Genomic DNA, 12,679 nt, shown 5'->3' with positions numbered 1-12,679 from the left:
GAGAGTTGAGCGTGAAACAAATTCGCATAAAACCCTACAGAAAAGGGCAAGTTGCATTTTTGATGTGCCTGAGACACCGGTGCCCATGTGACTCACAGTTCACGACTCACAGAGTGGTGTCATTCGGAATTCGTGTAAGCGCTCACTTGCTCACCCACACCCCCGTGTTGTATCCTGCTTTTCCATGCACAGCACTCAGCCAGCCACACAGCCCAGTTAGCAACACGCTGTCTCTGCTCTCACACAGATGCCACACCAGCGTTCCTTCTGTGGGGAATAGATTTACTTGCTGTAAGGAGCCATCTAGTGAGGGTTTACTGCACATAAAATTAAAGTAACTGCTTCTTTACTGTTTGCTGGCAATACCAAAAGAAAACATGCTAAATTCTTCCCCTCTTCCCCTGCTTCCATGTTCTCCTTGCCACACTTAAGGTGCAGCAAAAGAAAATGTCTTGAGCAGGTGAGGACGCAGCAGGACGGAGCGCTGATTCCTCGGCTGTCCCTGTACAAAGCACAGGAGCACATGTGCTCACCATGGCTCAGCCCTGCTCTCACATGTGCTCACCATGGCTCAGCCCTGCTCTCACATGTGCTCACCATGGCTCAGCCCTGCTCTCACATGTGCTCCCCATGGCTCAGCCCTGCTCTCTCATGTGCTCACCATTGCTCAGCCCTGCTCTCTCATGTGCTCAGCCTGGCTCAGCCCTGCTCTCTCAATGTGCTCACCCTGGCTCAGCCCTGCTCTCTCACATGTGCTCCCCATGGCTCAGCCCTGCTCTCTCAATGTGCTCACCATGGCTCAGCCCTGCTCTCTCATGTGATCTCCCTGGCTCAGCCCTGCTCTCTCACATGTGCTCAGCCTGGCTCAGCCCTGCTCTCTCATGTGCTCAGCCTGGCTCAGCCCTGCTCTCTCAATGTGCTCACCATGGCTCAGCCCTGCTCTCTCATGTGCTCACCATGGCTCAGCCCTGCTCTCTCAATGTGCTCACCATGGCTCAGCCCTGCTCTCTCACATGTGCTCACCCTGGCTCAGCCCTGCTCTCTCAATGTGCTCACCATGGCTCAGCCCTGCTCTCTCACATGTGCTCAGCCTGGCTCAGCCCTGCTCTCTCACATGTGCTCACCATGGCTCAGCCCTGCTCTCTCATGTGCTCTCCCTGGCTCAGCCCTGCTCTCTCACATGTGCTCTCCCTGGCTCAGCCCTGCTCTCTCATGTGCTCACCATGGCTCAGCCCTGCTCTCTCACATGTGCTCTCCCTGGCTCAGCCCTGCTCTCTCATGTGCTCAGCCTGGCTCAGCCCTGCTCTCTCAGTGTGCTCAGCCTGGCTCAGCCCTGCTCTCTCACATGTGCTCACCATGGCTCAGCCCTGCTCTCTCACATGTGCTCACCATTGCTCAGCTCTGCTCTCTCAATGTGCTCACCATTGCTCAGCCCTGCTCTCTCTCAATGTGCTCACCATGGCTCAGCCCTGCTCTCTCTCAATGTGCTCACCCTGGCTCAGCCCTGCTCTCTCACATGTGCTCACCATGGCTCAGCCCTGCTCTCTCACATGTGCTCACCATTGCTCAGCTCTGCTCTCTCAATGTGCTCACCATTGCTCAGCCCTGCTCTCTCTCAATGTGCTCACCATGGCTCAGCCCTGCTCTCTCTCAATGTGCTCACCCTGGCTCAGCCCTGCTCTCTCTCAATGTGCTCACCATGGCTCAGCCCTGCTCTCTCACATGTGCTCACCATGGCTCAGCCCTGCTCTCTCACATGTGCTCAGCCTGGCTCAGCCCTGCTCTCTCAATGTGCTCACCATGGCTCAGCTCTACTCTCTCATGTGCTCACCATGGCTCAGCCCTGCTCTCTCAATGTGCTCACCATGGCTCAGCCCTGCTCTCTCATGTGCTCTCCCTGGCTCAGCCCTGCTCTCTCACATGTGCTCACCCTGGCTCAGCCCTGCTCTCTCACATGTGCTCACCATGGCTCAGCCCTGCTCTCTCATGTGCTCACCATGGCTCAGCCCTGCTCTCTCACATGTGCTCACCCTGGCTCAGCCCTGCTCTCTCACATGTGCTCACCATGGCTCAGCCCTGCTCTCTCACATGTGCTCTCCCTGGCTCAGCCCTGCTCTCTCATGTGCTCACCCTGGCTCAGCCCTGCTCTCTCATGTGCTCACCATTGCTCAGCCCTGCTCTCTCATGTGCTCTCCCTGGCTCAGCCCTGCTCCCTGGGGACCTGCACGGAGCCAGCACAGTCCCCAAGGACCTGCCCTGGGCGCTGGCAGCAGCGAAAGCCGAGTGTGGGTGGAGAGCACAGGGAAGGGCAGAGAGGAAAGGCTGTAAACCCGGTCCCGCTGCGCTGTGCGGGAGCTGGAGGCAGAGCCAGCCGGGGAAAGTGCCCGTCGTCACGCAGGCAGCGGTGGCATAGCTGGGAGCTTAATTTAATTGGCAGAAAGCTGAGCTAGAGCTTCCGTCAGCACACAGATAAAAGAGAGCAGCGTCCGAATGGTGGGCACTTCTTTCAAGTTTGCTTTTTAGGTTTTGTTCTTTAAAGAGCGATGAGCTCGTGCAATGGCAATGCCAGAGTAGAGTTGAGTGTCTGTGCGCTGCAGAAAGCTGAAGTTACTGCTCCCAGAGCATCGAAAGCACAGCTACGCTGCAAATTCGTATTGTTAGGAGCTGTGCAGTCCGCAAAGGGACCAAGCACGCCGAGTTAAATATTAAGCCCTCACCCAGGGAAATGACAGCAGCTTTGCCACAGGTTAGAAGTAAGATTTTGTGTTGTGCTCTGAAATTTTCCCCAGTGAGCTCAGCTGGGTTGCAGGGACAGGGCGGAGGGGCAGCACTGCCTGTTTCAGGTGTGCTGGAACAGCCTCCAGACTGAAACCGAGCAGGCACTGGGGTCTCCTTCGAGGAGATGGATGCTCCACAGCAGGCCATGGGCTGGAGCCTCCACCGTGACATTCACTGAGGGGCCTCCTCTGGTCCCTGGCAGCCTCCTGGGGCGAGTTTGCAAGCAGGCGAGCAGCTGCACAGCACTTGGAGCAGCCTCACGCTGTGCTGGGGCTGGAGTGATCCTCCCCATCCCCTGCCTGTTTGCAGCGCTGGCTCTTAGCAGGCAGCTTTTCTGCTCCTGCACAGCTCGGCTCCTGCTCTCCCACGTTGTCCTCAGCTCAGTTCCCTTAGGCACAACTGGCCAGCCCTCAATGGAGAGCTCCAGCTCCATGGCACGCTGGAGGAAAGAGAGGCTGAGACGTTTGACACTGTGATACACAACAAACAGGACAGTCATTTCTCATAGCTACGATGCATATCAGGATAGGAAAATAATCCAACTTTTATAAACAAGCCCGTATTCTACAAAACTCAGACACTTTCTCATGCACAAGAAAATGCCCTGAATTATGAATATCTGCCATTTTACAATAACTATTCCTTGCTTTTATTTTTTTTTCCCTGAGAATGCAATCAATTAATTTTTTTAAAAATTTTTTTTACAGTGAGAAAATTCCCAGTTTTACTTGGTGGAAATTATTTGATTACATCAATGATTAATAGGTTTAATGTAATAGCTGCAATGGAAATTTAGAAAGCAAACAAGCCAAACAGAGCTGAATGGATCTGGTATAATAATTTCATTAGGGATTTTTAAAAGTTTGCTTTATACTTGCAGTTTGTTGTCAGAAAGAATTGGCTGAATTCAGTCAAAATGGTTTGTTCTTTGTCCGTGGTCACCATAGCTACCATTTCAATCTGTTAACATATGTGGTATTATTTTGTTCCTTTCTCTTAAACTCTGTTCACAGATGCTGTCAAGATTTCCCTTTGTACATATCTGATGGGTTCATGCCAGGATTGGCTCCGTGCCTTTCCAGGGCACAGCCTCTACCACCAGGACAAGGTGGTTCAGCCCTCGGTGCAGCGATGGAGACGGGATTAGAAGCTGGGCTGGGGATGGCTCCCACTGCACTAAGGCATGGGATCAGTGAGAAATACCTTGGGAAGACATTGTCAGAGGTGTACCATTTTTCTGGAGAGGTGGGTATTGCTGTGGCAGCTCCTTGGCTGCCATAAATCAGAACAAATGCACTTGTTTTAGTAGAGGTGTCGTGTCTGCTGTAGTCAGGCCCTGTGATGTTGCTCATTACACAGGTTTTGGGTAAGGAGCCAAGAGATGAAGGGAGGCATGGCTACAACATTTTAAATAAATAAGTAATAAGACTGTACAGCCTCTGTTCTTTTGCTTTTTCCAGTCTTAGGAAAGGTTCAGGTTCCCACTGAGGATGGAGGTATATCCACTCTGTGCTATGGAGGGGATTGGAATATTTAGTGGAGATCAGATTATCCACATTTCGTATTTTAATTGGCATTGAGTGAGGAAAAAGTATCAGGTTTCTTTATTGCTGAATGTGAAGGTGATTGAGATGGCTTCATTTTCTTTCCAGCTGTGAAGCAGTCAGGTAAATATATTGATGTATGGATGCAGTACAGTTTATAGTGAAGCTGTAAGAGATATCAGTCTGGAAAATACACAATTTCCTTTCAACAAAGCACTCACTGTAGAGAGTAAAGTTAAGGTGAGTCTGTATATTTATATTTTTAAGAGCATAAAAGCATTTGTTTAAAGCTCTGTGGCTCTGATTTTTCAGAGCCACTGAGCACTCTGCTCTCTGGCTTCTTTTAACTGGAGATGTAGGTTTTCAGCATTTCTGACGGCCAGGCCCCCTTTACTAATGCCTGCAGAGAGTAGCTGGAGAAAGTGTGAGAAACATTATTGTAATGAGGGGCTAATTCTGCCTCTCCTTCCTGCCTCAGTGCAGATGAAAGAGTGCCTGCAAGTCGTGTTATGTGCACAGGAAAAGGGAATTCTGATTACTGGCTCTGGCTCCCCAGGGGCAGGGATGATCTCCTAGCACAACTCACAGTAAGTCACATCTGCATTTCCAGTATAAGGCCCCTTTTTAAGGACTCCTAGTTTAGCTATAAAAATTCACTTAGCATGCATGAATAGAAACCAAATTGACAAGATAGACCATAACTGCTCTGAAAGGGCCATTAGTTCCTGTCGTATGAAAAATCCACATTTTTAAAAAGCAAGTATTATTCACATTTGCACAACAGGCTGTAACTGTTCCTTCTAAGTCATTATAGACTGTATGGAAATAATAATTTTCAAAATCACTATTGATACCACAGGCACAGAAACAGCAGGAGACAGATGCCTTTGCTTGATATTAATCCAGAGCTTTCCAGTGCCACTGAACAGGCTCAGTTTAAACCTTTGATTTACACCAATGTAACTGAGAGGAGGAAGACCACAGAATAAAGATTTGGTCTGATATCTGAGTTTGGTGCAAGGTTTCTGGTGTCATCAGAGGAATCCCAGAGGGGCAGTGGCTGTAAGAGGGTATCAATGAAAGACCATCCATCTCCTGTGCTCAGTGCTGCTGGGCCGGGGAAATGAATCTGTATTTGGTGTGTTCCATGTTTAATAAGGGGAAAGCTTGGGGCAGATAAGAATGTAGCTTTTTTTTTTTTAATTGTGATTTTAAGAAGTACTAGGTCATGGCTTTTTAGAAAATTGTTTCTTTTGGTTCATGATTAGTGCCTCACTTGACACCAAACAGAGGTTCCACTGATTTTTAAAAATTTCTTTTCTGGGTTTTCATGTGTTGAGGGTTTTCCTTAGACAAATACTAGTAAGGAACTAACTTGTATTTCTCTCTCCTCCCTCTGACATCATTAGCATTTGAGTTTCCAGATTATATTTAGGCTGAATGAAGAGAAAGTGTACAATCAAAAGCTGGCACTAGAGTTCTGTTGAGCTGTGCTGCCTTAGGGATGTGGTCACAGAACAAAGGGAATTTCCAGAGATTTCAGCAGAGCAATCCCCACATACATCACAAGGACGTGAATAAGATGATTTTCTTCACTCTCATGGACATACCAACCTGTACATTTTTACTCTGTTGAAACAGCTTGCTTGGACCTGTGACTGTGAGTTTTGAGGGGAGTTTCAGATTAATTCTAGTAGTTCCCTTTCCCCTGGGGATGCCAGTGCTCAGAGGCCCTGTAGGACAGCCCTGGCTGCATTTCCCTAGGATCCCTGTGTCATGGGAAGAGATTGGCTGAGTGGTGGAGTAAAGGGGGCTGTGCTGGCAGAAAGCCAATGCAGGGATTTTTTGGTATGATTTCAGGAGCAAGCAGCTGCCTCTCAGCTGGACTTCTCTTCCCCATTGCTGGGATTACCAGGATAGCAGCAAGACACATGGAGGACTCCCAGGGAGGCAGGAGACCACCTGGCCGAGGGACTTTGCTGTGCTCACAGCCCTGGGCTCAGCACCTCCGTGGGAGGGGCTGCCTGACATGTTGCAAAGGTGGGACACCTCTCTCTGGGCAGTCTTTTCTGCTCCCACAGTGACATGGGCCACTGGAAAGCTGCCACCATGGAGGGGCTGGCATAGAGGAGTTTTCCTGCTGGATCCGGGCGGTGTTTCTCATGGTTTGTTATCCTTGACACAGCAGAGTCCTTCAAAGGTAATGCCACAGTAGTGCATGAGCTCCTGGGGAGAACCTCTTCCCTCACTCAATTTAAAAAAAAAAACAGGTTGATTTAAACACTGAAATGCAAGGGACTGTCTTCCTTGCAAAGCTCTTACAATGGGTATCTGCTGTTAAACCTCAATCCTTGTCCCACTAGGTCTTGCAACAGAGAGCTTTCTGAAGGGATTGTGTGCATTTCTTGTTCCAAATCTCCTGTGAAAAGAATTATGTTATTTGACTCTCAGACACCCTAAAAATGATGGCAGCTGTCCCCTGCAATTCCATCCCACTTCACAGACTAGCACTGCTCACTGGCTGCCCCAGAGACAAGTGGAATGGAAGTCTATAAAAAGACAGTGGTGTATTCCCAGGTTAAGTGCTGTGTTAACTGCAATCATCCCTATGATTAAGTGGCTCCCTAAAAGGAAATTTTTCCCCCCATATGTTTTTTTAAGGAGTGATGAATCTCTTCACACAGTGTGTCTCTCATCAGATATGGAGATTAACTTAAACACAGAACTGACTGAAGCAAACCCATCAGCTATCTGAGGCTTTCTACTCTGATTTTGCTGCATGTCTCATCCTCAGGGAGGAGAAGGTGCCTGTCCCACCTCACTCAGGGTTTGTTCTTTAGGAGAAGGCACCAGCTACGGAGGGGTTAATACCACCAGGGTCTGTCTCACCTTCCCTCACTGCTGTGATTTCCCATTTTCTCCTCTTGAGCTCTTCTCCAGGGCTGATCAGAGATGCAGGATGGGGGCAGGATGCGGTGCAGGGGCTCACAGGGCTCCTCAACAGCTTCAAGCTGAATTCACTGAGAGGAGCTCCCAGGGGGAAAGGGAGGAAGTGGGGTCCTGTGAGGCAGCCTAGGGTGGCAGGGAAAGCTGTGTGCCCCTGCCAAAAAGGAGCCAAAACTCTGCAAAGAGGGTGGTGACAGTAGCATGTACAGATGGGGGACTCCTGTTCCATCAGCTTCACAAGCTGTGAAACATCTCCTAGCACAAATGCTGAAACAAACCCACTTTGCTGGGGACAGACAGGGTGTTCTCTGCAACTCTGCTCACAAGATTGTCCTGTGCTCTCATCCCACTGCTCTCCCTGGCATCACCAGCCTCTGCCTGTGCAGGATTCCAGCCTCATCCTCTCCTTCCTCCCAGGCCATCTCTTGGTGGCTCCCCTCTGGGTCAGCCTGGAGCCCTGCCCCAGGCCAAGGCAGTGTTTCCTCAGCTGCAGTGGCTGCCCTGCTCCTGCCATGCTCACCCTGCAGCTGCCAGCAGCCCTTTTCCTGCCTCCCACTGCTGATCCTGCCTCAGCTCTGCACCCTCTCACTCCCACCACAGTTTCCCCCCTCGTTTTTTTCCGCTGGCCTCCCACTCACTACAGGATATGAGCCATTCTCTCCAGTGGGAAATAAAAGTTTGGATTAAAATTTACTATATAATTCCTTCTCTAAAAGCAACTTTTAGGCTGAAAGGCTCCAAGGACAAATTTCCAAAGGCCCACAAGAGATTTAGGGACAGATTTTAAGTCATTTAGTCACATTAAAATGAAATTAGATTCCCCTTGGGTTTTTTTTTCAGCAAAAGGAGGTGCTTTTGAAGCTTGCACATCATGCCTGTTTGTTTCTTTTAGGCATATAAATGCTTCCAGAAATTTGGGGGTTGAACACCCAAGTCCCCTTGAAACCTAAGATAACCTGGCATCATCTCATGTGCATTCCTTCAAAATACCAGCCAAAATTGTTGTTGAACTTGGAGCACCAAGTTCTAAAGTAAGAGATAATAAACCCGATTTCCTCTCTGCATTTTCAGGCAGTTTAGCACCAGGGGAAAGAAAACAACCCATAGTGCTGACTGTATAAACATCTTGTTCAAAGGGTAACATTTTCCTGATTAATAGCCTTTCAGTATTAAAACCAGTCAGTTTAGAGCGTGATTAATTGTCCTTTTACTACTGGTAACCAGCTATATATATATATAAAAATATATATACACACATAATATACATACATACATACATATATACTTGTGTAAACACACAGGAACATTCTCACTGGGGTAAGCATTTTTAGTGCATCTGTTTTTAAGGAAAATACATTTTGAAGGAGGTGAGAGAGCTATTTCCTACAACTTCAGCTAATGGGAAGGGTTTTAACTCTCGTAACCCTTTGTTGCAAGAACTAGCAGCCCCGAGGATGAGTGTTCCCAAGCCAGGGAAAAGGCTTGGAACACTCACCTGGCCAGGAAGGAGGCCAAAAAAGAGGCAGCAGAAACTCTTCTTTTCATCCAGGGAGTAAAAGTTGTCCAGTTGTTGGGCATCCTGGCTGTATTTCTACTTAATCTGTATTTTATTTCTGGGACTTACAGGGTTAATGACAATAAGAAAAGTTTTCATTTAAAAATTGGCAAGGAGAGGTGCTTTTCCCTTAACAAAGAGAAAAAAATTTCAAGAAATTTTTTAATATGACAGTCCTGGCTGGTCCAACCTGTTAGGCCACAGTATATGCACAACAGTGACACTGTCTCCATAAGGAAGAGACTTTTTTTCCTACTCTTTTTGCTCTAATATCTAAACAGGTGAGCAGGTTAACCACTACATTACAGTATTGTCCAGAAGCTGCAGCCAAGCTCAGGTGTGAGTAAGATACATCCCTGCTTTACATAACTGAGTCTGCTGCAGATCATACACAAAATTCCTCTTGAGGAGCCTGAGCAGGATATACAGGTATGTGCAGTCATGTGTGGAATCATGGCCTGATGTGTCTAAATAAAGTTTTGATCCAGGTAAACAAGACCCTGTACCTACCAGAGGCTCTCTTCGTGCTCAAAGGGTTTCCTTCCCATCTGTCCCACTTTGCAGAACTTAAAAATAATGAAGTGTTAACACAGGTTTTCTCCAGAGCAAGTGCTGTGAGCCAGAGAATTTCTTGCTCTTTTGGCATTAGTTAGAGGCTGCATAAAGTGTATTCACTGTTGCTGCTAAAAAGTGAAACACAGTTCTCTATTTTGTATACAGTGTCTGTGTACAGACTCGCCTACACTCTGCAAAGAGTTTTCTTTATGTCCAGAAAACAATTTTTCAAAGTTTCCTTCCAGAAAACACCAAAATTGGTTGTGCTGTTTTGGGACACTCCCAAAAATTCAGGCTTTTAGCTTAAGCATAAAGAAACCCAACACCACTGCTCAGAAAGCAAAAACAAACAGGAAGAATTTTCTCAATGGTTAGAAACAAAGAGCTCCATCAGCATCAGAGACGTTGTATTCAGGGCTCGTGGATTTTTGCAGAAAGGCTGGAAAATGAAGAGCAGCCCTGCTTTGATTGAAGAGGGTGTTGTTGGCCTGGGACAACAGCTGTGACAGGTGCAAACGGGCTGTGAGGGTGACAACGCTGAGACTTCCTGCTCTGGGGACACACACACACAGGGGACACACACACACACACAGGGGACACACACACACACACAGGGCACACACACAACATGCACAGGGCACACACACAACATGCACAGGGCACACACACACCTTGGCAGCCAAGGCAGAAGGCACAGACCTGCTGCTGTTCTGGGCACCAGCTTATCGTCTGCCGGGCTCAAGGGGCAGGCTGGCAGCCTGGCAGGAGGGCAGAGCGTGCCCGGCTGACCTGGGGCACGGCTCGGGCAGCGGTGGCATCCCTCGTGTCACTGCCAGGGCCGGCCAGCAGGGAATGTGCTGCTTCCCCAGCCCGGGACAGGATGGGGCTGCTCGGCCCCGCTCCGGGCAGGGACAGGCACACGGGGGTGAAGTGCCGGCAGTCAGTGTTGTCTCAACAGTTCAAGTGAGGGAAATTGTGCTATGAATAATTTAGATGATTGACTTAAGATTTTAATCCTGGGGCCTAAGTGGGTAATGGCCATGAAGAAAGGAGGAGGGAGAGAGGAAGAGGAAGTGAAGGAAGATCAAAATTAGGCCCAGATTTGCAAAACTGTGCACACGTGTGTGTCTCAGCCCAAGCTGTACACACAGTTCCAAATGTCATCTGTGGTCTCAGGTTCAAGTTCAGGTTCAGGTTCGTTTCAGCTTAAGTCTTGGGTGAACTTCCCCCCCCTCCCCTTCAGTACTGGGACCTTCAAAGCTCATTTTAAAATGAAAGATCAGACGTTCCCTTCCTGCCCTTGCATTTCTGGAGTAGAAATCCTCGAATACAGAGGAGAAAGATAATGAATACTCAGCCATGTTTGCATTCCTGTCTATCACGACAATGTATTCTCTACTACAAAACTAATACACTTTGCAATGGGAAACATTTGTGGCTGTCAGTGCTGGGGTTTAAGAGCATCACTGATTACTCCCCTAATTTAGAACTGGTATTTTCAAAGAATGTGGGATCTAGAGCCACCACCATAAATTTTAGTTTTGTGAGCTAGAAGAAGTTCTTTCTATACATGTACTTATTTTTATATAGTGAAAATAAGTTTATTTTTTCAGTGGCAAATAACTGGGGTGAATAAATACTCACAGGTACATGCATGTGTAAACAAAGGAAACTGACTGCCTATCAGTATGTACACACAACACACATACCGAGTGAAGATGGGAAAGGAGATACTCTAAAGACCTCAGTGTGCTGAAGCAAACTACCACACACCTCAACAAGGTATTTATTTTCTTAATTTTAATGGAGAAAAATAGTACGTGAGTATTAAGGACCCTTTTTTCAAACTACTCCCTGGAAGTGAAATAATTTTGATAACCTTAGGCACAAGACAGAGAAGGAAGGGTAAGGCCAGGGCTGGAGCCGATGGCTCTCCCCCGGCAGCTCTTTCCCCCTCCCCCTGTGCAAATTCTCTTGGATTAAAATGGCAGAGGGAGGCGGGGAGTGGCTGGAACAGTTTGGCTGATACGAGATAACCGCTGCTAGTCAAATGGCACTTTTAATTGCTCGGGCCAATAAAAAAAAAAAAAAAAGAAACCAAAAAAAACAAAAAAACTTGCTACAGAAGTTAATTTGAATGAAAATAGCAGACACACCCCGCAAGCTGCTTTCCATGACCGTGCATTGTGCTGCCTCAGCCCGATGTGGGGTTCGGGTCGCAAAGAGCAGCGTGCGCTCTGGACACACTTTGGCTGCCCGTTTCAGCCACGGCGGGGCTGTGCACCCCCTTTCCCCCGGCAGCTCTCCCCCACGCCGAGCGGGCGTTCCCGACAGGAGCCTCGTGTGCCGAGGGGAGCGATCGCGGCGCCGCTGCCGCTTTTGTTCCGCACCTCGCCCGCCGCCGGGCCAGGCACGGAGCGTGGGACGCGGCCGCCCCGCCGGGAGGGCTCGGGGCCGGCTGCGCCCCGGGGCCGCGTGGGGAGCGGGGCGCGGGATGCGGAGCCCGGCTCGGCACCGGAGACCGGGGGAGCCACGGAGTTACTTGGGCGGCCCCGGGGCGGCGCCCGGGGCGAGGGCGGCTCCCGGGGCAGCGTGCGGTGCCCGCGGCGGGCGGCTCTGCCCCGGGGGCAGCGGGCAGCGCCCCGCTGACGGGGCAGCAGCGCCGCGCCGCCCGTGCGGTGCCGCTTCCCGCTGCCGCTGCCCCGGCTCTCCCCGGCCCCGGCGCTGTCCCGCACTCTCGGCGCCGCTTCGGTCGGGCCGCCCCCTGCTCTCCTCGGGCCACTCCGGGCCGCGGGACCGCCATCCCCTGGCGGGACTCTCGCCGCTGCTGCCGGCGGGAGCCGTCCCGGACAGAGGCAGCACAGATTCCCATCCCTGCCGGGCTCAGCTCCCCGCGGGCAACTGAGCTTTGTATGGAATCCCATTCAAACTGCGCCGTAACCTTCCGCCACCGGGGAGGCGGGTGGGGGGGCAAAGTAGTCCCTCGCCACGCTTCTCCCGGGTCCGAGTTCCCGGCGGGGCGGCGGAACCGGGGCCGAGCCGGGGGAGCGGCCGGGGAGGGGCTCCCCGGCGGGGGGCGCGGCCCCGCCTCCCGCCCGCTCCGCTGGCAGCCGAGGAGCGCGGAGCAGAGGTATCGCTGGGCGGAGAGATCGCGGAGAGATCGCGGAGCCCGCACACACACGGCCCGCGGTCCGCCTCCACCGCGCCCAGCGAACGGAAGCGCCGGGCCGCCGCGATGGACAGGCGGCGCCGGCCAATGGGCGGGCGGGATGGCCTCCCAAAATGTAGGTTTGGCCAATGG

General features: G+C 50.5%; 1 protein-coding gene and 1 long non-coding RNA gene across 2 annotated transcripts in view; both read left to right on the top strand.

Annotated features, from left to right (window-relative positions):
• The window catches only part of LOC135302615 (uncharacterized), a 30,578-nt gene extending 23,861 nt beyond the window's left edge, over positions 1 to 6,717 (top strand). Inside the window, exons 8-11 of the long non-coding RNA XR_010364205.1 lie at positions 3,792 to 4,023; positions 4,431 to 4,562; positions 4,801 to 5,982; positions 6,183 to 6,717. This is a non-coding gene — a long non-coding RNA (uncharacterized LOC135302615). The remainder of the gene's footprint in view (positions 1 to 3,791; positions 4,024 to 4,430; positions 4,563 to 4,800; positions 5,983 to 6,182) is intronic.
• Positions 6,718 to 12,531: 5,814 nt separating this feature from the next.
• RCOR1 (REST corepressor 1) overlaps positions 12,532 to 12,679 on the top strand; it is an 82,239-nt gene continuing 82,091 nt past the window's right edge. The window contains exon 1 of the mRNA XM_064423298.1: positions 12,532 to 12,662. Coding sequence (XP_064279368.1) covers positions 12,614 to 12,662 — 49 coding nt within the window. The 5' untranslated portion in view covers positions 12,532 to 12,613. The remainder of the gene's footprint in view (positions 12,663 to 12,679) is intronic.

The sequence above is a fragment of the Passer domesticus genome, chromosome 6 (assembly GCF_036417665.1).
Source record: "Passer domesticus isolate bPasDom1 chromosome 6, bPasDom1.hap1, whole genome shotgun sequence".
In the NCBI taxonomy this organism is placed as follows: domain Eukaryota; kingdom Metazoa; phylum Chordata; class Aves; order Passeriformes; family Passeridae; genus Passer; species Passer domesticus.
This window is presented reverse-complemented; position numbering and strand designations above follow the sequence as displayed.